Source organism: Ursus maritimus, unplaced genomic scaffold (assembly GCF_017311325.1).
Source record: "Ursus maritimus isolate PB19 unplaced genomic scaffold, ASM1731132v1 scaffold_14, whole genome shotgun sequence".
In the NCBI taxonomy this organism is placed as follows: Eukaryota; Metazoa; Chordata; class Mammalia; order Carnivora; family Ursidae; genus Ursus; species Ursus maritimus.
This window is the reverse complement of record NW_024423786.1, coordinates 63,636,355-63,659,982: the sequence shown is the minus strand read 5'-3', so window position 1 is coordinate 63,659,982 and position 23,628 is coordinate 63,636,355. Positions and strand designations below refer to the sequence as shown.

Below are 23,628 nucleotides of genomic sequence, written 5' to 3'. Positions count from 1 at the left end.
TTTTTTTTTAAAGATTATTTATTTATTTATTTGAGAGAGAGAGAGACAGCCAGCGAGAGAGGGAACACAAGCAGGGGGAGTGGGAGAGGAAGAAGCAGGCTCATAGCGGAGGAGCCTGATGTGGGACTCGATCCCATAATGCCGGGATCACGCCCTGAGCCGAAGGCAGACGCCCAACGACTGAGCCATCCAGGCGCCCCTGAATGTATCCATTTTTGAGGTCTTTTTGTTGGAGACCGTGGACTTCCTGCCCTAATTTGGATTCACTGCTTTCTAGATCTGCTGACAGCTAAAATGCTAGGACTTTTTTTTCCCCCCTGATTCTTGATTTTTGAAACCTGTGGCGTTTTTATTTTTCATCCTCGTTTTTCCATAGTATGTCCTCAAGTCACTTACCCAAAAGGGTGCATAACCCCGATGTTTATTGTTTATTATTTACAATAGCCAAATCATGGAAGCAGCCCAAATGCCCACTGATAGACGAACGGATTAAAGAAGAAGTGGTGTGCGTACACAACGGAACATTACTCAGCCATAAAAAGAATGAAATCTTGCCATTTGCAATGACACGGATGAAGCTAGAGGGTATAAGGCTAAGTGAAGTCAGTCAGAGAAAGACAAATGCCATATGATTTCACTCATATGTAGAATTTAACAAGCAAATCAAATGAGCAAAGGTGAAAAAAAGAGAAATAAACCAAGAAACAGACGCTTAGCTACAGATAACACGCATGGTCACTAGAAGGGAGGTGGGTGGGTGGAGAGGGGAAACAGACGGTGGGATTGAGGAGCTCACTTGTGATGAGCACGGGGTGATGTATGGAAGCGTTAAATCACTATATTGTACACGCGAAACGTACGCTGTATGGTGGAGGTTTTTCCTGTGGTGTCCCCGGGACACTCACCCCCCTGCCTCCCTCTTTCACTTATAAAGACCACTGTGATTATATAGGGGCACCCAGGTAACCCAGGACCGTCCCTCCACCTCAAGGTCAGCTGATTAGCAACTTTAATTCTATCTGTGACCCGGGTCTCCTGTTGCCATGTCACATAACATAGATTCTGGGGACTGGGATGCGGACATCTCGGGGTGAGGGGAGAGGGGTGGCGTTAGTCTGCCTACCACCCTCAGGTTTTTTTAATTGTGAGAAAGCTTGCCCTTGATCGCTTCAAAACGTTTACAAGCTCAGAAACATGCCTAGGAACCAACATGGCTCCCATATTCTACCACTACCAGGCCTCTCTAATCCTGTCTGAAGTAATTCACAGGATAAAAACATGTGCTCGAGCGGACCGGGCTGGGACTTAGTCCTCTGTGGGATCGTGAGCTTTCTGATGGACGGGGTGCCATCTTTCCTTTGCGTTCCCCACCACACATTCGGCAGCGTGGGCGCCCCAGGAAAGAGCTCCTGAAATGAATTATTCCTAGGTAGATACGTATTTGTGCATCTAAAGCACCCCTTTGGATTAAGGATGACCCATCATCCAAGAAAAGCAGGAAGAGACCAAAAATAAAAGTCTTGGGAGGGAAAACGCCGGTGTACCTTGAGCACAAAGTTGTCCTCAGCCTGGAGCTTCAGGTCCATTACTGCCTTCCGAACCAACGCTTCGAAGTTGAGATCTCTCCTCCGGGGGACATCCAGGGCAGGGAAGAGGTCCCCGATCAGGCCCATGAACACTGGTATGTCATCGGTCACGATCTTGGGGATGTTGAAATCTCGCAAGGAGCGCATCAGGACTTGGTCCTCGGGGCGGTCAGGGTCCCCTCGCTTCAGGGATCCTGCCACCACCAGCACAGACTTGATGGCCCGCAGGCCCCAGTCGTAGTGATCCTGAGGGAAGGTGGCATAGGTCAGGCAGGCCTGCTGGGATGCAGAAAGCCCTACGCCCGTGCTGGTGTCTATAAAATTATAGGCAGGTCACTTCTGAGGCCAAGGTGGAGGAAAGAACCAATGACACGGAAGATCGTGGTGGTCACAGATCCCAGCTCCTGGTCTAACGTTAGTTACTTTTCCAGCTGTGATAACAAAGCAGACCCAGAGCATACAGGGGGTTGGGGGCCAGGGAAAGCACCCAGAACCACTTCCCGACCTGTCTGGCTACTCCTTGCCTGTTCAGAGAGCGGAAGGGTATCCAGCAGGAAGCCATGTTAGCTCTTAGAGATGGCCCAGGCTGAGCTCACATGCTCTACACTGGGGAGGCCTTCAAATGCTCTGAGAACCGCAGTGAGGACAAATTACCAGTAGCAACAAGCAGAAAGGCAGCTGCAAGAGTTTAAATCAAGAGGCAGGGGTGCTGAGATATAAAGTTGAAGGAAGAAAATGAGAAGGATTTGAGAGAGATCCAGAGGGTGGAACGAACATCAGTTCATCCATGATTAGATGGACGGCTGAGGAAAAGAAAACGCCAAGGATGACTCCCAGGGTTCCAGAATTGGCCAGTGAGTAAGTGAGGGTTTTGCGCTCTGAAGCACGGAATGCGGGAGAAGGCGGCTGGGGTGGGGACCGGCAGGAAGATCGGCTTCAGATGCCAAACGAGAGAAGCTTCTCTCACACTCGGGGGGAGCTGTGGTATGGACCGCTGAGTATACAGGTTTAGAGCTCAAAAGAGAGGTTCGGGGTGGCTTTGTGGATGTCAGCGGCTGGCCTGCAAGGTGGTGGGGACCCGGCAGATGATGTGGTGAGCTGGGGCCCAGGGAGCATGGAGAAACCGAAGAGGTTTTAAAAGAAATCCACCTGGGGCAGATTTCACGGGGCTGCGTGCGCCCATGCTGTGGCAGCAAAGATAGTTCTAGTAAGAGACGCCTGAAGGGAGGAGAAACTCAACGGGGAACAGCCCAAGGAAGCCTGACTCTACCCCTGCCACCAAGAAATTCTCCACCCAAGGCATGAACCTTGGAGGCTCTTGGTCCTGTGTGGGGACCTGCCCCAGGCAGAAGTCACCGTAAGGACAAGTAGCAATGATGTCTATGGGACTCCTTAACGCCTAACTATCTTCCCAACCCTCTCCCCATCCCTTCGATCGAGACCATTTCCTCCAAGGGAATTTTGTCGGCCACCGAGGTGTTTCTCACAGGACACTGGATCTACGAGGTGTTGCTAAGAAGTCAATGAAAAAAAGAAGTCTGGGGGCCAAGTAAGGTTTTTCACTAATGCTAGGCTAAGAAAATGAACACGAATCCTTGTTGTAGAAGTGATGGGAGCTCTCACTCTTCCATGGGCACACGGACTCTCTGTGAGAAGGCTCTCATGTTTCCCTCCTACATTGGCCCAGACCCCGTCCGGAGCTGGCAATCACACTGGGACTCGCCAAGCTAGGGAGTGTACCTGTTTAGAGAGCAGCTCTTTGCACAACTGGTAAAGGGTGATGAACTTTCTGGCTAATGACCGTGCTTCAATGAATCCTTCTGCCACCAGCATGATCTCGCAGATCAGCTCGAAGTCTGGAACGACCATTGCACAAGGCCTGTGAACGGGGAGACCGAGACAGAGGGTCAGGATGGTTTCCCAACCACAGTTGAAGAGGGGTTTAGAAGACAAGCGACATTGGCTGAGATCACGGACAGAGGGATCTGTGAGTATAAATACTTAGCCCTTAGCAAGAGTTTCATCTAAGACTCCCAGTTCAGGGATGAGTTGACCAAGGATAAAAGACATGAACTCTCTTGTCCGAGGTGATGGGTGATGAGAGCAGGCAGGGGCAGAGTTGGGGCTACGGCTGATCTTGTAACTTGGGGCCAGTGGACCAGACACAAGCACACATTGGCAAAGCTTTAGTAATTGGGTAACTTATTAGATTAGTTCCTTCTATAATAGATTAGGGGCTAAGGTTGAGGAACTGGGTCTCTCCCGGGGTCTATAGGAATCTATTCCTCATTTTCAAAACGTGCGCCCCCTCCAAGCCTAGACACTTAGGGGCTCAGTCTGTGCTTACATGTATACAAAAGTAAAAATGGAGTGCTGAGGTCTAGAGTAAAAACCCATTAACCCCATCTTGCCACAAAAGGCATATATGAGGGGCACCTGGGTGGCTCAGTTGGTTAAGCAAGTGACTCTTCATTTCGGCTCAGGTTATGATTTTAGCGTCATGAGATCGAGCCCTACACTGGGCTCCATGCTCGGCACGGAGTCTGCTTGGGACTCTCTCTTCCTCTGCCCCTCCCCCTGCTCACATGTTCGCTCTCTCTCTAAATTAAATTTTTAAAAATGGCATATATGAGAATACAGAGGGGAATTTTTGTCTCTCTGTAAGGATTTATTGTGGGTTTTTTTTCCGCCTCTAGCTCTGGAAACATTTGATTCTAAAATTACTTAATTTTTAAAATTAATTTATTAAGTATGTAACAGGAGCCTAAGGTTGTTTACATTTAATTGCATTTTCCCTACACCGATATAAAATTGTCAAAAACATACCATTCAAGAACATTTCTCCTTTAAATTATTTTACATTATAGTCAAATTCAAAGGCGCAACTAAACACTTAGATTCCCAAAATTATGTTACAGCCTGAAATAAGGTTAAGTATGCATCCATACAACAGAATGCAATCAGGCCACGGGAAATAATGCTCCCGGAGGAAAACTAGTTAGTGCTATGGGAAGATATTACTTAACGAAGGCAGGATCCTGGCTTGTATAGCGTCCTACCCCAAGTTTGAGAAAGAAATACTCTGCCCACGGGATATCGGAAGGGAAGACACCAAAGGGTCATAACTATCTTCGAATGATAGTTTTCAGATGGGGAGAGAGAGAGTTCTGGCGTCAGACTGTCTGGGTTTGAACCCCGTTTCTGTGGCTTGCTACTTGGGCTCCTAGCTAACCTGAGTGACTACGGTTCCTACCCGGGGCAATGTGCTGGCCCTGTTTTCTCCCTGTACAAGGGGGCTACTACCCACCTCGTAGATAGGGCTTTTGTGAAAATGAAGTAGATGTTTGTATTTATTGTTTTTACACATATTTTTCTCCTCCTCCCCAACCCAATTTTCTGGTATAAATGCTCCCTTTAAGTTCAGGGGGGGAAATGTAAAGAGTAGTTCTGATCAGGGTGATAGCCCACGTCTGTTATTGCTTGCAAACACGAGGCTCACTTAAGAAATACTTTGTGCAAACAAATAGCCCCGCTTTGGGCAGCCTGGTGATATTCCAACGAGCTCTTGGTTACAGTGGGCACTGGCCTGGGGGGGAGGGGATACCCACACCACTCCTGTGACACAGGGATCTGCCACTGCTGGAGAGCACGGGGACGGGACTGAGGGGCAGAGTGCACAGGGGAGCTGTCCAGCTGTCTCCTGGGCTCCACGTCCCCAACAGAGCAGGGGCTCTGGGTCCCCAGATGAAGCCGACCTCTGTGTCACGACTCCCACGGCCTGTCTTAGGTAGTGGTCCAGCAGGCAGAAAATCAGAAACCACAGGGCATCTTCTTTTGTTGGGCTGACTTCTCCTTCCTGAGACAAAGAATGGAGACTCCAGCCCCTTCTAGAAAATGCGTTTGCATTTTCTCATCACAATAAAGAAGACTTAAAAGCATGGCGATGTCCATCGGTGGCCAAGGAGATATATGAGAGGTGTTCCCGTGCCTCGCTACTGGCAGTGTGATTCGGCATTACTTCGGTTTAGGAAACAATTTGTCGGTGTGTATCAAGAGCCTGAAAAATGTGCCCCCCTGTTAACTCAGTGATTCCGCTGCTGGGAAGCTAGCCAAAGAAAATAATCGTGCATAAAGAGAAAAGGACTTATGTACAAAGATGTACATTACAGCATTATGTATGAATTTATTTTAAATGTTAGAAACCGTCTTAATACTTCAATGTGGGGGGCTACTTAATTACACCGTGGACCATGTATTTGGTAGAATAAAATGTAGCCATGAAATGAGATTTCTTAAGAATATCTAACAGAAGAGATGATTTACGATACGATTATGATAGAGTATGAAGTGGAAAAAAACAAAACAATATGAAACTGTGTGTCGACCATGAACACAGGACTTTAAAATACCCATGTAAAGGAGAACGGAATAGAATTAAGCAAGAAATACTTTTACCAGTGATAGCGTGAGAGGTGGTTTTATAAACTCTACTTTTTCATGGGTTCCAAATTTCTTCTATTATATATACCATACATTTTCAGGGAAGAAACCAGAAGCAGCTTCTCTCTTGGGCCCTGGTGTGGGGCAGGGCTGACACTCACCTGAAGAGAGCCTTGAGGTTCTCGGGAAGTTCCGTGCGGCCGGCATAGCCCGGGTTCATGGTGATGAAGATTCCCACAGAGGGATCCAGGCTAATCTCCTCCCCAAGGAAGTTGAACCGCTGCTTCTTGTCCCGGATTGCATCCTGAATGCTTTTGACCTGGTGAACAAGTCGATGGAAAAGGTCAGCACAGGGTTCCGGGGGGTGGAGTGGAAACGGGGTTACGCCCAGTGTGGACACCTGCCCTGCCGCCCCTTTCATTGAAGGACAGGCACAGTGACTGCATCCTGGTCCCTCTACTGATGGTGGCTGTCCAAAAGAAATCTGGTCGCCCACATCCGTATGGGCAGCACAGCAGCTAAGGGCTTGGGAGTGAACAGCGAGCAGGTGTCTGACCCCACTGGCCACTCACCAGGCACTGTTCCGAGTGCTTCTTACATATTCATTCATTTGCTCTCCACCAAGATCCTTTGAACCCGTTTCTCTCTGAGGAACCAGAAGCACTAGGCAGTGGGGTAGTCTGCCCGACCTTGCACAGCTAGGAAGTGGTCGTGGTTCTGGACTTGAATCCAGGCAAGTGGATTGGCCCCTGCGTGATGGAGGGAACACCAGGACCTAACCCCGGGCTTGTTCAGAGGATTAAATGCAATCAAGCCTGCAAAGAGCTTAGTGCACGGAAAACGCTTAAGAACAGCAGCTGACGTGGAAATCGTTAACGTGGTCCCCGGCCTGGCTTCCTCCTCAGACTGTCTCTAGAACAGACGGCGTTCACACCGCTCACCTCTTTAGGGATCGAGCGCCCTGTAGATGGCAAAGCGAGGCTGGAGCCACATCCCCGAGGGCTAGGAGTGCCTTTCTAAAGAGATGAGACTTTTCCTTCAATGTAGGGACTTGAGCTGAAGCTTCGCCTGGTCAGCTCTACATTCTAGTTCACTCTTACAGCAGCGGGAGGAGAGACAGAAACGGAGCCACCGGTTTCACACACGGCGCTTTGGAAAAGTGCGTGCAAAAATGATCAGCGACAGGAGGAGGGAAGACAAGAGGGGCACACTTGCTCGGCCAGGCCCCAGAATGTCTCCGAGTATCTCCAGCTTCTCGGGGTTCCAGGGCAAGGCTTTGCGTGAGCTCCAGTCACGTTGGCCATGGTCTGGATGTTTAGAATAGCCAAGGGTTCTGGGGAGACTGGGCTGCAGGTACGTGCGTATGTCTGGGGGAGAGAGGGACGGACACAAACAGAGAAAGACAGAGCCAGAGCTGGAGCATTTGTGAAAGACAGACAGACAGACAGTGGGAGCCGAAGTGAAAGAGAAAGACATGAAGCAGCTGGAGCAAGGCTCTCTCCAGCACCAGGCTGGGCAGAACTCACTGGAATGTGGGCCACGTCTACAGTTAGGATTGAGCTCCCCTCCCAGAGTGAAGCTCTCAACACCAAACGCATCTGAGCTCACGGCAATTAGTGTGAGACTGAAATTTCTCTTCTGCGCACAGAATGGCAATGCCCTCGTGGCAGAGGTGGTCTCCAGCGCCCCGCACACATGGGGCTCACGGCACAGCCCCGCGCAGCACCTCCCGCCTCCCCTTCTCCCCGCAGCCTACGTGGGTGGTAACGAAGGGGCTCTCCCAGCGGCCCCAGTCCTCCCGTCTACCAAACATGCTGTACACTCACCATCTTACGGGGCGGGGGAGTAAATTTAATTGCCGTTTACCGACTGCCCCAATACCCTTGGGCGAAGGCTGGAGCCCAGGACCCTTTCTGCAGCTCACGGTGACTCCGCCTTCCCTCCTGCAACACCGAGGCCCAGGAAGCTCACGCTCGGTGAGAGTTTATGGCACACTGAAGGATGGGCGGCACCTGTCCTTTCATGGAAAATTCTACGGGGGGCTCTTGAGGGACAGTGTGGAGCTATCAGTGCTAGTAGCCTGCTCTGTTAGCAGGGCTGACGCAGGACAGGACGGGAGGCTGTCTGCCTGGCAGCTCCTCACCACCTTCGCAGCATCCGAGGTCCACAGGACGAGCCCCTCCAAGCAGTGCGCGGGGTCCGGGGACCCCGAAAAAGTCCAGAGGTCCTTCAGGATGTGGGGGAGGAGCGAGCGAGAAGCAGGGGGGCTGGGAGCGTATGGATTACGCCACAAGCCCAGCCAGTTGGAGTCTCAAACACGGGTAGGCACAAACTGATACCAAAAGGGCCAGAGACACTCCTCCCCCACCGGCGTCTATTTCTCTGCTAAAAACGCATCGCTCTGAAAGATTTTAAAGCCACAGGGCATAACAACAAAAGAATAACTGACATTTACCGAGAGCACTTGGTATGTACCAGGTGCTTCTTGGAGTATTTGATGTGAGTTATCCCATGAAGTCCTCTCAATAGCGGATGAGATGGGCAGATCCTCATTTTAAAGATAGGGAAACTGAGGCAGGGGAGGTTAACAAGCTGGGCCACGGTCATGTGAGGTGCTGAGTTTAGCGAGGTGAGGGGAAGGGTAGGCGGGGACCTGATGCTATTTCTGCAACTCTTCTAGAAGTCTAAAATCGGTTAAAAATAAAAAGTTACGGGTCGTTAAGTGTCTGCCTTCGGCTCAGGGTGTGATGGGATCGAGCCCCGCGTCAGGCTCCTCCGCTGGGAGCCTGCTTCCTCCTCTCCCACTCCCCCTGCCTGTGTTCCCTCTCTTGCTGTCTTTCTGTCAAATAAATAAACAAAATCTTTAAAAAATAAATAAAAATAAAATAAAATAAAATAAAAATAAAAAGTTACAAGGCAAAAAAAAAAAAACCCCAAAAAACCCACGAAACTTGCCAGCTGTCTAACAGTTGGTAAGCAGGGCAACCCAAGTTACCAACCAGGCAATCCGGTCCCAGAGCTCACGTTCTTATTGATTGCTTCCCCAAACCTCCTTTTACCAGAAGGACACGGTGCCAGCCACGTGTGGCTCCTCATCAAACATGTACCTTTCAGGGGAATTTTGTTTTGCTCTGAAAATAACCATAATTTAGACACATATGTTTCCACGAGGTAAGAAAAGATGCATTTACCAGTCACTAAAGAAAACACACACACACACACACACACACACACACACACACACACACAGAGCTACACAGAAACCAGTGCTCTCGCCTGGGGGTGCTTTTGTACCTGCCCTCCCCAGGGGACATCTGGCCATGGCTGGAGACATTTTTGTTGCCCCAATTACAGGGGGAAATTTCTGGAATTATCAGGCTCAAGACATCGAAAATGCCAAAGTTGGGAAAACCGTGATACGCAAAATCATTTTCCCCATGAGGAAATGGAAGGCAAGAAGGTATAAGTGACTTGTCCACCATTCCACGTCCTGGGGCCTACCAAATTCCCCTGCAAATTCTTAGCCCCCACCCCAGACTAACCCAATCAGAAATTCTGGGGTAGGGTCCAGTTGATGAGTAAGCCCTCTGGGTGATTTGGATATATGCTCAATTCAAGAACCAGTAGAGTCTAGTTAATTCTGGGATTTCTGCTTCTCCCTGCTGCTGCCCAGTGTCCCCATCAGAGCTGCAGACCGGCCCCTCCCCGCCAGTGCACCTGCGTCCTCCACTCCCTGTGCCCCACCTGCCGTGGGGAGGACGTGTCTCTGCAGCCCGCTAACCTGGGCCAGTCAGGCTCAAGCTCGGGGGGGTCAGAGGTCTGACCTCTCTATATTGCGGGCCAGCGATTGTAGGTGATCGGTTCTGGATTCTGCACAAGCCACATGTGCTCATCCAGCCATGGCGGGCTGATGGGACCTCTTCAGCATGAGGTCTCTCCCTTCCCAGGCCGGAAGCTGGTGGGGATCACGGAGGGTTCGCCCCCTGCACCCTCCCACCCAGGCTGGGGCCTTGTATCAGACATGCTCATGAAGGCTAACGGTCACACATCTTTCCTGCAGGTGACAGGTGTCAAGGAGCTCATCAGCTAGCTTGGAGCTGCCTGAATTCTCTCAGCTTTTTCCTCCGAGGCCCTCTATCTTGCCCCTTCCATTCTGGGGAAGTGGCCCATTCCGGGGTCCAGACCTTGCCCCAAAATGCCATGTGTTACTAAGATCCTGCCTGGCTCATTTCATGCTTCTCTCTGCAAAAGCAGATTGGAGTTTGCAGGAAGTGCAACCCACTCACCACTTCGTACAGTTATGAAAAAATATTTCCGTGTTTTTACCTTAGACCTTAAGCTCCTTTATAAAGGGTGTTATGTGGGAAACTCCCTTGGTTCTGAAACTCTAGCATGTGTTCGGCGCCCCGAGTCCTTGGAACACTGCTGGGGTGACCTCCCAAGGCCTTGCTAACTGGTCGGCTTCTAGCTGCTTCCTACCTCGGCCCAGCACACTTGTGCCGTAGGGAAGGAAGGGACGTGGGAGAAATGCCTGGCCAGGGAGCACAGAAGGGGACAGGGGGCTGGGGGGAGAGGAGGGTGGAGTGTGTCCTGTTGACACATGTCCCTGGGTCCAAGGCCTAGTGAGCCGATGGCAATGGTATTGGCAAAAATCTGGGGGAAAAAAAAGTGTAAGTGGTATTTTATACATTTTTAAAATAGCAGAGTAATTGCTCTTGCAATTGCCATACTTTTTCCCAAACGTACATGCAATTCTGCCTGACCAATCTGACAGAGACATGAAAATACCCACCTCCAAGAACACCGGAGCACACGCACTTTTGGAGAAGTTACTGGGAAGAGGAGCGCAGACAGGCAAGGAGCCGAGAGGAGGAGAGGGAGGAGGGGACAGGGGAGGATGGGGAGAGCTGTCACAGCTGGTGTGGCTTCTGAACCAATATGCCAGCCTGGATTGCTGTGGAAATAATTAAGTGCAATTTTCTCCTTGGACGAGTATAGGATTTTAAATGGGATGGGCTCAGATCCTGCCCAGGCTGCTGTCAGACCACTTTCTTGAGAATGTCTCTCCTATGGGTATGTTTCGAGACCGGAGTGTGAAAGCATCAGGGAATACGGGGTTGAACTTATTTAATTCCAGAAGCCAAAAGGAACTGACCTTGGAGAACCTACTAGGACATCCTGTTGGGCAGTTTCAAAATAAGGCAAATTCACAGTGTTTATCTGCTATGCACTGGGGACAATGGCTGGTGAGTATTGCCTCATCAATGAGGACACTAAGTTTGGGAAGACGGTCTGAGGCTGGGCCAGAGGAGGAGTGAAGGGTGTTGAGGAGGCTGGTGAGACCCTCCTTCCCTGCCCCGTGTCTCCCGACTTTCTACTGCCCTTGAACCTATGGCCTGCAGTGCTCAGGTAATAATGATAGTAATCACCACCACCATCATCATCATAGTCATCACCGTCACCACCGTCATCACTGTCACCACCACCATTACCGCTATTTCCACACTGTCATCATCATCATGACCACCACCATCATGGCCACCACCATCACCATCATCTTATCACCACTGTTTCCACACTACCATCATCACCATGGTCATCACCATCATCCTCATGGCCATCATCACCACCACCACCACCACCATCTTATGACCACTGTTTCCACACTACCATCATCATCATGACCAGCATCACCACCACCACCACCACCACCACCACCATCTTATCACCACTGTTTCCACACTACCATCATCATCATGGTCATCACCATCATCATCATGACCAGCATCACCACCACCACCACCACCACCATCTTATCACCACTGTTTCCACACTACCATCATCACCATGGTCATCACCATCATCACCATCATGGTCATCACCATCATCACTATCATCAACACCACCATCACCACCAGCATCACAGAGACTAATATTATTGCATGCCTACTATCCGTGGGGCTTTAAGTGTTTTACACATATTAACTCATTTAATAATTATTACAACTGCATCTAGTAGGTACTATTACTAACCCTCTTTACAGATGTGGGACTTGAGACATGGACTTGCCCAAAGTCACACAGCTGCTAAGTGGCAGACCCAAGTTGAATACTGGCTGTGTGGTTTCAGACATGTCCTATACACATAAGCACTTCCCCAACCCCTCGCCTAGTCTACCCCACCCTGCCAGAACCTGTTTAAGATCCCAACTGCATGTGGGATTGCTCCCACAATCTCTGGAGCCCAAGATGAGCTCTACACTGACCCTGGTCTGGCTCTCACTGCTTCCTGTTGGCTCCTCCCCAGGGCTCCTTGGAGGGACACCGTGAGATGGCTCTTTGACAACCCCATTGCACTGGGACACCACGGGGGTAACTTTCCAGGCTAAGTGGTCCTGGCTTTCAGGGAGGGCAGTCACGGCAGTGCGACCTGGCTGGTGAGGATGAGAAAGGCCCTCAGCAAGCTGGGGCCAGCAGCCAGAAGACAGGATGCAGAAACTCCTCCCAGCAGAGACGAAAGGGGTGGACATTACAGTAATAGAACTAACAGAGCATGGTGGACAAGGGAGTAAAAAAGATGGGTGTCTGCAGTGGAGGAAGGAGGAAAACCCCAGGTACACCATATAATTATGGCTATCGATCCTGACACCCACAGCCGCAAAGAGCTTATGCTTCTCTCCCGACTCTCAGAACCAACCTAGGCCCAGAATCAGTACTCTGAGAAAGCGGTTTTATTCAGGTTACTCCACATCCTCCACCCCCAAAGTCACACAGAGCTAAAGGACGTCAATCTTGGTTCTTCTAAGCTCTGAAGTGACCACAGAGGTGAACGCAGCCTGCGCCATGTTTTTTGGTCCAACTCAGGTGTTTTGTTTTTGTTTTTGTTTTTTTTTTTAATTGAATGAGCTGCCCACTTTCAGAAACCTGGAGACTTTTTTTTTTTTTTTAATAGAAATCTGGACTTTCAGCTTGTCTTTAAAATTAAAAAAAACTGCGGCAACACTGACATATATTCTGACAAGGCGGAGGTATGCTGGTAAATATTTAAGACCCAGCTCGCCAGGAAAACAAAATGCCTCTGAGTTGTAGCAGTTGCCAGTTTCCGTTGTGAGAATACTCCCATCGCAGCTGATTTGAACCATCAACGTGGTAGACTGAAACGCACACAGTCAGCTCCCATGAACAGAGCTAGCCGAGGGTTCTCAGTCCAAGAGAGTGTTCGGGCACCTATTTGACTTACCGTTGCCACCAAGTCCTACCGAGTCAAACAATCCGAAGACAAGGGAAAACCACACATCACCACTGGAAACGAGAGAAGAACCCCACAGTTTTGCAGCTTGCAAGAGCTTCACCAAGAGCCAGTCCGGGCAAGAATCCCTGAATGGCAGCACCAATGGGGCTGGCCAATGCAAGAGATGGAAGGCCTGACTACCTTGGGGGAAGGGCAAAGTGCAGGGACCCCGCAGAGCCCCCCAACCACCTATGGCTCCCACCACCAGATGGAGATGAAGGTTGAGCCATGGAATCAGCGGATGGTGTGAGCTCTGCTGCTGTTCCAGCCTGCATGGACGGGGATAGCAAGTGGCATGGGGATAGCATGCTGGAGGAGATGCACAGGCCAGCGGGAGGGGGAGGATACTGTGTCCGCCAGCTTCCCCAGTGCGGACCACCCTAAGTCTGCAGCAACTCCCGCCCCCCTTCCGTTGCCCTTGCCCCCAGAAACGTGTCAGGCAAGCTAAGCTTTTGCCTTGTCCCTTTGTTTGGGCCTGAAGGAATTAAACAGGCCTAGGGGGACAAAAGAGTCCTTCTTGCTCTGCTTTTCTTTTTCTGTCCTGTATATATATTGCTCTGGAAATAAAGGGAAAGGATAGGAGGAAAATTATATGGTTGGGCTATATGGAGCCCAGGCACAAACTGGGAGGCCAGTCATGCCAAGAGCCATCACCACATGGCTTCCTTCACTGTGTAGACCCTTAGACTGCCTTGTCAAGCTGGTAGCACTGGGGGGCCCTGAAACCAGAAGCTCCTGGCGGGAAAGAGGGGCCGCCGTTTACTGGAAGGAGTGCACAACAGGTACTGACAAAGGCTGTGCTTCGCGGGGGTGACTGGGGGACCTCGGGGGGAGCCCACAGGGGCTCCCACTGAGGCCGTGGCTCCCATCGGGACCCTCAAGAGAGACCAGTGACTTCACTGCGGCCACTGATTCGCCTGCTGCTCAGCCCCTCCTTCAAACCACTGCCAAGCAGAGGGTCATTTCCCCTTCAGAAACTTCCAGAGGCTCCCTGCTGCCCACTGACAGATGGCCCAATACACATCATGGCAACTGAGCCCATCTGCTGTTTGCCTTGAACCCACCCCTCCAGCCTAATGCTCTTCTCCAGCATTTTATTCCTCGTACACTGGATATCTGTGTCTAGACCTGCACCCCGTCAGGATGGGCGGCGGTGCTGGCTTCAAGTCCTAACCTTGCCACTTGCCGACACTGTGCCCTTGGACAAATTACTTTTTTCAGCTGGTCTTCGGTTTCTCCCCCCAGCGTGTACACACACACACACACACACACACACACGACGTAAGTGATGATACGGTACAGAATAGACTTTCAACAGAGGTTGGCTCACTTTTCCCTACCCCTTCCCTCTTCCTGCTCGCTTCCTCGGTCTATAGACCTTTACCCTAATCCAAATCACCTCCATCTTTTTTTAAGGCCTGGTTTCAAGATGGCGTATCTAGCGGTCTTGTCCCATCCTGTGAGTCAGGAATCAAATCACTCCTACAGCACTAAAGAGAGCTCATGCCCTGAGGAACTAAAGTTGACCTGTGAAGTTAGGGATCATGTCCTATTCAACCGGGGACCCTTGCCCCCAATTCTGAGCATGGCACTCACTGTACTGTAGGTGCCTCATGGAGGAGACACTTTCTGGATGAGCTGAAAGACAAGTGGTCACATACATGTGACCCAAACAGGACTTCCTCCCTTCGGCACCATTCACCCTGTGAGCCTCGCTTTATATACAACGAGGTGAACAGGACCAAGGGATGTCAAGTAACTTTCCCAGACTCAGTTACAACCAGGAAGACATTCCCAAAGTCCACAGCCTTTCCAAGAGCTGGGCTCCATCATCCGGTTTGATCCTCTCCTCGCCCCCAGGAAGCAGGTGGGACCTGTCACAGGGGAGGAAACGGAGTCCCATGGCCAGTAAATGGAGTCACCTTGGCAGGGACTCACAGGGTGCCCACGTCCTGCAGTGGGGCCGACTTTAGTGGGCAGGGGAAAGGGCATGGAGTCCGAGTGGGGAAGGGGACACAGAAATGGGTGAGCGGAGGTTGACAGCAAGAGGATGTAGAGCCTTCCACAGTGCTTGGCAAGAAGACCACGGGGCTCCCGCCAACCTCCGGCCCCCATACCTGCACGGCCACCACTGACAAGACCTCCACCGAGATTCGGTTAAACTCATCAAAACAGCCCCAGGCACCGGTCTGAGCGAGGCCTTTGTAGATGTTGCCGCAAGACTGCAAGGAAACGTACAAAGATGAAATTACTCTCAGTGCTGGGCTCATCATCACACATCTAAGTCAGTTCCCATCCCGTTCGTGAGAGATCCTTCCAGTCCCCTCAAGACCACTGGTTCAAAAAACTCCTATTAAAATTTGAAGGGCAATTACATTTTTGATGGCCATGGGTGCCCGTGTAAGTCACAGGATCAAACAGAGCCTTTCAAGACACTTGGACCAAAATCCCTTTAAAATGTCATTGGGCTTGTGGCTTCTGTAGCCTTCAAAATCCCAGGAAATGAATAAAATATTGTTGGTTTTTATTTCACCATACAAAAAAACAACAAAAAAAACCCAAAAAACACGCCTCCACTCAGCCTTTGGCATACGCTGATAAAAAAGTTTATGTCTGTATCTTTAGATTGGAAGACCCAGCCCTCCCGGAGTGACAGGAAGCTGGAGATAGACGGGGAAGTGATAAGATCCATAGAAAGTGAATAACAGGTAAATATTTTCAAATGAGAGCAAGAAAAGAATTTCAAAGGGAAGATGGGATATCTGTTCTGAAAATAAAAACCATCTAGGCGTTCGGTGTGAAGCAGTAAACCATGGAGTCGTACCAAGATGGAGGTTATGGGGGGACACTCTCAAGGCCATTGGCAAGGGGACTTTGATAAAGCGCTGGGAGAGTGGAAAAGTCCCGTTCGCTTCTGTAATGAGTGTGACCATCAGCCCTGCGCACAGCTCACGCTCTGGACACGGAAGGGCTCAGTCCTTCTGAGAGCTTCTGGTTGGGCTGTGGAGAGAAGGCGTACAGACAAAGCAGGTCAATCGCCAGAGGAGCAGTGGTCCAACGGATGTAAAGACACCGCTGTTAATGGAGCTCAGAAAGGAGCGAATCAAAGCGCGTGCCAGGTAGTGATCAGCGTTGCCAAAGAGCTGAATTTCAGACGGTGTCAGGACAGCATTTCCCAAAGTTCATTTCATGGGATGCCAAATCTGGGAGATGCTCCTTGAAGAGAAGGCCTTTGGGTCCATCGAGTCGAGGAAATGCCGCATTCTAGAACCCTCTTTTGCTAATTTACGACATATATTAGAATTTTAAGGGAAGGACTGAAAAGTCCTGCACCACGACATTCGGTCAATGTTTTAGGGCCAGGATTTTCCGTTTTCCTCATGGGACTCCTGGTTTTCTTAGGATGCCCGCTGGTGAACGCTTGCGTAGTGGACAGAACATAGGAAGGGAAGGCAGAAGATCTGGGGTTCTGGTATCTCACAGAACTGAATGCTATCTTCATAACATGGTGGGAAGGCTGGCTGATTAGTATTTGTGTGGGCAGAATGGAAGGGGATAGGGAAGTGGGTAAGGGCTTTCCGGGAGCAGTAAATATTATCGGCACAGGATGAGCAAAATCATGATATGTCTAGGGAAAAATAAAGGTGTCATTTGGGCTGGAAAGTAGAATTACAAAACGAGTTCATGGTTATGAAAAGCCTTGAATTATTAGAAGGGACCGTGGAGGGTCCGTGGAGGCTTGGAGCAGAGGAAAGCAAGATTAAAGCAACATTTTAGGAGATCTGATCTAACATCCCAGAAGCTAGCCTGTGAAAAGGACGGAAGGATAAGCCCCCCCTTCCATTAAGCTCCCTGAAATAACGGACTCCTATATTCATGCGACAAATACTTTTTGAGCATGTGCTATGGGTCAGAGACTGTCCTAGGTCATGAGGAACAGGGAGACAAAGCCACGATCTTCACGGGATGTACCTTCCAGGGGAGAAAACAGACAATGACACAAAAAGAAGAAAAAGTCAGATAATGACAAGTCTCACGGGAGTCCTACAATGATGTGGCTGTTTCGGATTGAGTGGCCGTAGATGGTCTCTCTATGGAGGAGGTGACATAAATCCCAGGCATTGCAGCCTATAGGTGGATATTACTCTTACTGTATTCATGAGTATGTGTGTGGGTATATATAACACCTGATATGCATAGAGATTAATATACATTATATCCAGTACTATATTAGACAACCTATCAAATGTCACATTTACTTATGTGGCAGTTTGGGAATCAAAAGTCCACGCGTTTGCAGGTGAACAGTGGTTCGGAAAGCCTGTTAAAGCTGCGGATCTCTTTCATCAAGTGGAAATCCAATGGAGAAGACAAAAAAAGGGTAGAGTTTCCTTAGGTGGATATGGGTCACCCCCACACTTTCTCCCGAGGGCCTAATAAGCACAGCCCAGGACCCCATATCACCATAATTTCTGATGCCACCACAACGGTACGAGGTACTATTAGCCTGACTGTGGTGTCGCCTAGCACAAGACACCGAGTTTCTGGAATAGGGCCGATGGTCTGGGAGCTTTGAAAGGCCTGCTGAAGGACGAATCAACACTGATGACTGATTGCAACTACAGAAGGAAGGATGTGAGCAATCAGGGTGTCCGAGATTTCCACCCCGGGCCACGGGGGAAAATGAGTCCCTCAGCACGCATGGCATGGGGAAGCTGGCCGGGAGGAAGATGGGGGTCAGCAGGAAATGTCGCAGAAGAGAGTGTTAACCAAACAGGAGGGCATCCAAACGCCCTTCCTTCTAGTTGGGAAGACTGTTCTTGGGTGAGGCTGGAAGGTAGATTCTGGAGTCAAGACCCAGATAAAATGTAAAATTATAAAAAAGGATCCAAGAAGGAGACCCAGAAGGCAGTTATTGTGGAATATAAGTTTTCAGGGACCAAGACAGTAGGGTTTCTCAGGAAGGAATGCGTGTTCTCTAGCACTGATGCTGCAGAGAGGTCCAAAAGAATCCCAGGTACTTTCAGGTTCAAAACCATTTGCTCCTTCAGCAATAGCGTCTCTGAATCGAGGTCAAGGGGCATGGTACTGCTGCCATGACATAAAGAACACCTTAGCACTAAAACTGCAATGGTTTCCAGAAGAAGTGACTAGGCTTATGGGTTTTCCAACCAGAATTAACAGAGGGGAGCCATGACTTTGCCTTTTCCCCAAGTCTCCACACTGTCCTGTGTTCGCCCCATTACCCGATGCCTCTTTGTGGGATCACAGAGGCATCATTGTGAGGGTCCATGACTACAGCCCATCTCTCCTCTTTAGCCCCTCCCTGTCTCACCACCCAGCCCTCCCCACGTTCATCAGGTATCATTCTGTTCGTTAAAGTCTCTCATGTTTTCTTTTCCATTTATACTACCCCAGCATGATGGCTCACCCTCTCTGGTTTGAATAACTGCGATGTTCTTAGCAAAAATTTGCCCTCCTTCCAGTCCCTTCCCGCCTCCATTCGTCTGGCTACCCAAGGAGTCTTCCTCAGATACCATCCGTTTTTGTCACGCTCCCACTTGAGTCCAGAAGCCTGAAGGGTCTTCATTACGGCCACCACTTCTGGGGCATGTTCTCTTCATGGCTTTGTGTCCCTCCCCTCCTTGTGGAACCCCTATCTCCTATAATCTGTTCCCCAGTCCGCTCTAATGCACTCGGCCTCTGCTCCATATTTATTGCTAGCTTATTCTCTGGGAGTACGGAAAAAGGTTGTTGTGAGTGTCGTGAATGACCCGTCAGAACGATGCCTGGTGAAGTGCGAGACAGCTCTTCCTGACCCTCACTCCGTCCTCTCCTCATCCCAGCCAGTCCCTGTGAGGACAGCTCAAGGCAGAAGTGAGAGCAAGGAGCAGGGGGAAGGTTGATGACTCACAGAGAACTTGGTCATGTCTTTGAAGCTGACGTTTTAATGGGCTAGGAGGTGTTAAAATGGCATTTGCCCTGTTTGGAACTCACCCAAACCTTACACACCCTTGGTTCTCACATCCCCCAGGAGGTTCCTGACCAGCATACTCTGTGCTCTTCCCGTCTCTGAAGTATTCCAGGGATTAGAGTCGGTAGGACACACATTCTACATCTCCCCTATTTCATATATCTCTCTTGTCTTTCCAGATAGACCAGGCTATACTTCGTCCCTCTAGCTATCCATCATCTATCTATCATGCTATCATCTCTCTCTCTCATCTGTCATCTCTCCATCTACCTAAGTGCATTTATCTGTATCACAGATCTATCTAGCCATCCATCCACCCATCCACCCACCCACCCTCTCATGATGCACACACATGCTGAGCAGTGGTGATGCTCAATATATTAACTTGATTGCCAGAGAGTGTTTGTGATGAAAATAATTCTAAACAGCTGGACAACAACGGGAAGAGGAGGTCTGCAAACAGCTCGGTGAGGATGTTGGTTATGCAGGATATTTGGTGCCTAGGAAGAGATCGCCATCTTTTTAGTGTGTTTTGCTATAGTTATCCCTATCGTTCTTGCTCTGATCTGTCTCTTCACTAGACTCCACCAGGGCTCTGCACACTCCAGACAAACTATGGATAGACCCCTCTTCTCATCCTGTACCCTCAGAGGAATTGGTGGGGTATCAGGGTTCCACAGTAAGGTTTGAAAGAATTGGAGAAGATAGCCTTAGTGACCCCCTCGTCATGAGGCCAACTCATCTATTCCTGTTAGGAATGCCAGGCATAAATTTGAAGAAATCCTGCTGATTTTCTTCAATCAATACACCAGGTCTTCTACATCTAAATAAGCATGTCCTCCGGAATGTCCCTCTGGGGAGAATATATTTATTCAGCAATGCTGTCTTTGCTCAACTATAGAAAAAATACAGAAACTCAATCCTTAAAGGTTGAGTTTGTAGGGGGAAAAAAACCCACTTCCTTCTTTTAGCCTGAATTAGAGAAAAATATTACTTAAAAATTTTTTTTGAGAGAGAGCGCCCATATATGCACACAGGCCCACGTGAGGCCGGGGGCAGGGGAGAGAGGAAAAGAGAGAATCTTAAGCAGGCTCCACACCCATCATGGACCCCAACTCGTGCCTTGATCCCATGACCCTGAGATCACAACCTGAGCCGAAATCAAGAGTCAGATGCTTAACTGAGTCACCCAGGTGCCCTTTTTTTTTTTTTTTTAAGAGAAATAGTACTTTAATGCTGTCATCAACAAAAGCAACCATGATAAAATTTAGACTGTAGAATATGAGGAGGACAGCTGTTTGGCGTCTGAATCCTCATTTTGTTTGCTTGCTACGAGCAAACATGGGGCTTTAGGCTTCTGCAAGTCTTTGCACAGCAAAATTTTCTGCACAAGAGAAATTATTAAACTTGCAGATGAATCTCATTTAGAGTTCTATATGTTAGCTCTCAGTCTCAAATTATTTTTAAATTAAATTTATTTTGTACCCAATATATCATGATTTATACATACAAATATTTAATCTCCTTAATGCTATGGTTTTATTTTTGCCCCCACTCTAAATTTATTTACATGCCATCCTGTTTCAAAAGGGACTGAAGATAGTTGACCAAAATAATACAATAAAACAAAACAAAAATAATGAGAAAGTGAGACAATCTTACTACACTAAAAACAAAAAAAAGAATCTATAGGATATCTAGCAGAAAACTGCTAGCTAAGAAGTGACCTATGGGCCTCTTGTTTCTCTTGCTTTTCTCTATGACACAGAACCTGGAATATATTTAAAAAGTAAGAACGACGAGCACCTGAATGAAGAACATTGGCCTTGCACTTGACCTTCGTGGCCATCACTTGTTAGGAGTGGAAGTTAATCTAATCTGCCTTCAGGAGTCATACCTGCCCTTGTAGAAATACTGGGAACACGCCCACTTTTATATGAAGATTTCTTGGGAGCCACTTAGGAGCCTTTCTGTGGTTCTAGGTCAAACAGTGAATGTGAGCCTTGGCATAAATGCTCAGCCTCTTCGTTGTCCAGGTGACAAAAGATCTCAAAATGAGGCTCACTGGCTTACAGGCAGGTAAACAAGCTCCAGGGATCAGAGATCCTCAGGTCTCCTGGGACGGAGCCAGCAGAGACCTCCGTGTCTGGGCCTCCGAGCTGGGCCAGGGTGGCATGAATGAACCTGGACCCCAGTGTGGGCTGCCACCCAGTTCCTAGCACCCCGTCCCACAGGTGAGGCATACCTTGTAATCCATCTGCTCCGAGCAGTTGAAGACGTACACCATGATGCCCAGAGCTCGGCCCAGGTCCTTGGTGGTCTCCGTCTTGCCTGTGCCTGCGGGTCCTGCTGGGGCTCCACTCATGGTCAGGTGCAGAGACTGGGTGAGGGTGATGTAGCATCTGTCAAACACAGGAGTGCGTAGGTCACTGCCAGGGCCCCAGGCGGCCCGACCAATGGCTCTGGCCCTGCTGGGTCCTAGGGAGATAGAGCTCGGATTCCAGGCCATGGGAGACCTGACAGCTTCTGTAAAGGAAAGCCAGAGCCCCCTCTCCCATCTGTTCCCCACTCTCTGAAGGATCATCTGATCGTGATTCTCTCTCCCTCGAGGGCATCACTGGCTCGCTGCCAGGCCCTTTCTGATCTTGCCCCTGCTCACTGCCCGTCTCTCCCACCCTCCAGCCCCAGTGCCCTAAGGTGCCTTCAGAGAGAGCTATTCTCCCGTGCCCAGGCTACGTTCTGAATGTGTGCGTGCCCCAGCTCCCCAGTTCTAATCCCCAAAGACTATGGTATTGGGAGGTGGGGCCTTGAAGTAGCTCATGAAGGGGGGGCCTCATGAATGGGATTCATGCCCTTATGGAACAGGCTCCGGAGGGACTCCTTGCTCCTTCCACCGTGAGAGCACACGGCGAGAAGACGGCAGCTATGAGCCGGGAAAGGGGCCCATACGAGAACATGACCACGCTGGTGCCCTGATCTTGGACTCCCCAGCTTCCAGAACTGTGAGAAATCAATTTCCATCATTTATAAGCTACCCAGTCTGTGGCGTTTTGTTACAGTCGCTCAAATGGACGAGGAGACCCAGACGCACTAGGACTGCGCCCGTCCCGCTCTCCTTCCCCATCCAGCTCCGGCACTTCCGGTCCACCTGAGTCATGTCCTTTTGCAACATGGCAGTTGGTAGCCTCGCTGGTGGATACTCACCCCCTGAGTCTCATATTTGATATTATTTCCCCCACTTAGGAGTATTCCCGGACCGCTCAGCACTGGGGGAGCGAGCCGATGCCCTTCAGGTGAGCTCCTCCTCTGCTCTATTCCGCTCCAGCTTCCATCAATATAAACCACACGCATCGTTCATATAGGTCGTCACAAGACACATGAAGGCCGTGCACAGCTCCAGCCACGTTAAGCCCTCAATAATTATTTATGAAACAAATTCATGAATGAAGGGATCAATCATTCCATCTGTTTAACCCTCCTGTGACTATCTTTCCTAATGACAATAAAATAAAATCAGCTTTAAGCTTGTCTCTGGTCCTTACTTTTAATTTTTTAGGTTATTCATTTGCGAGACAGAGAGAGAGAAAGAGCGTGGGTGGAGGGGCAGAGGGAGAGGGAGAGAGAGAAACTCAAGCAGACCCTGCGCTGAGCATGGAGCCCAACGTGGGGCTTGATCCCTCAACCCTGAGATCAGGACCTGAGCCAAAACCAAGAGTCAGATGCTCAACTGACTGTGCCACCCAGGTGCCCCTTGTTTCTGGTGCCTTTTAAAAAGGACTTACATTTCCATGTAGTTGGAAATGTGCCTTTGGGTAATAAGCACGTAAAAGGATGCTCAAAACCACCGGTCATTAGGGAAATGTGAACCAAATGCACAATGAGATACCACGACGCACCCACGAGGACGGCTATAGTCAAAAGTGTTGGCAAGGAAACTAGGAACTTCATACAAGGCTGGTGGGGATGGAAAATGGTACAGCTACTTTGGAAGACAGTTCGGAAGTTTCTTAAAAAGTAAAGCTTACCGGGGTGCCTGGGTGGCTCAGTCGGCTGGGCATCTGACTCCTGATCTCAGCTCAGGTCATGCCCTCAGGGTCGTGGGGCTGAGCCCCGAGTCTGGGTCCCTAGTCAGCAGGGAGTCTACTTGGAATTCTCTCCCTCTGCCCTTACCCTTGCTCGCACTCTCTCTTTCTCAAATAAATAAATGAATCTTAAAAAAAAAAACAAAAAAAACACAAAAACAAAACAAAACTAAACTAAAACATAAAGCTTACCATATGATGCACTAATTCCCCTTCCAGGGCTTTACCCAAGGGAACTGAGCATTTATGTTCAAA

The 23,628-nt window shown here is 49.5% G+C and overlaps 1 protein-coding gene across 1 annotated transcript in view; it reads right to left on the bottom strand.

Annotated features, from left to right (window-relative positions):
• Positions 1-23,628, bottom strand: part of DNAH9 (dynein axonemal heavy chain 9) — a 312,417-nt gene that overhangs the window by 184,397 nt on the left and 104,392 nt on the right. Inside the window, exons 27-31 of the mRNA XM_040630049.1 lie at positions 21,537-21,693; positions 15,435-15,539; positions 6,188-6,345; positions 3,327-3,465; positions 1,545-1,832 (exon numbers count right to left, since the gene is read on the bottom strand). Coding sequence (XP_040485983.1) covers positions 1,545-1,832; positions 3,327-3,465; positions 6,188-6,345; positions 15,435-15,539; positions 21,537-21,693 — 847 coding nt within the window. The remainder of the gene's footprint in view (positions 1-1,544; positions 1,833-3,326; positions 3,466-6,187; positions 6,346-15,434; positions 15,540-21,536; positions 21,694-23,628) is intronic.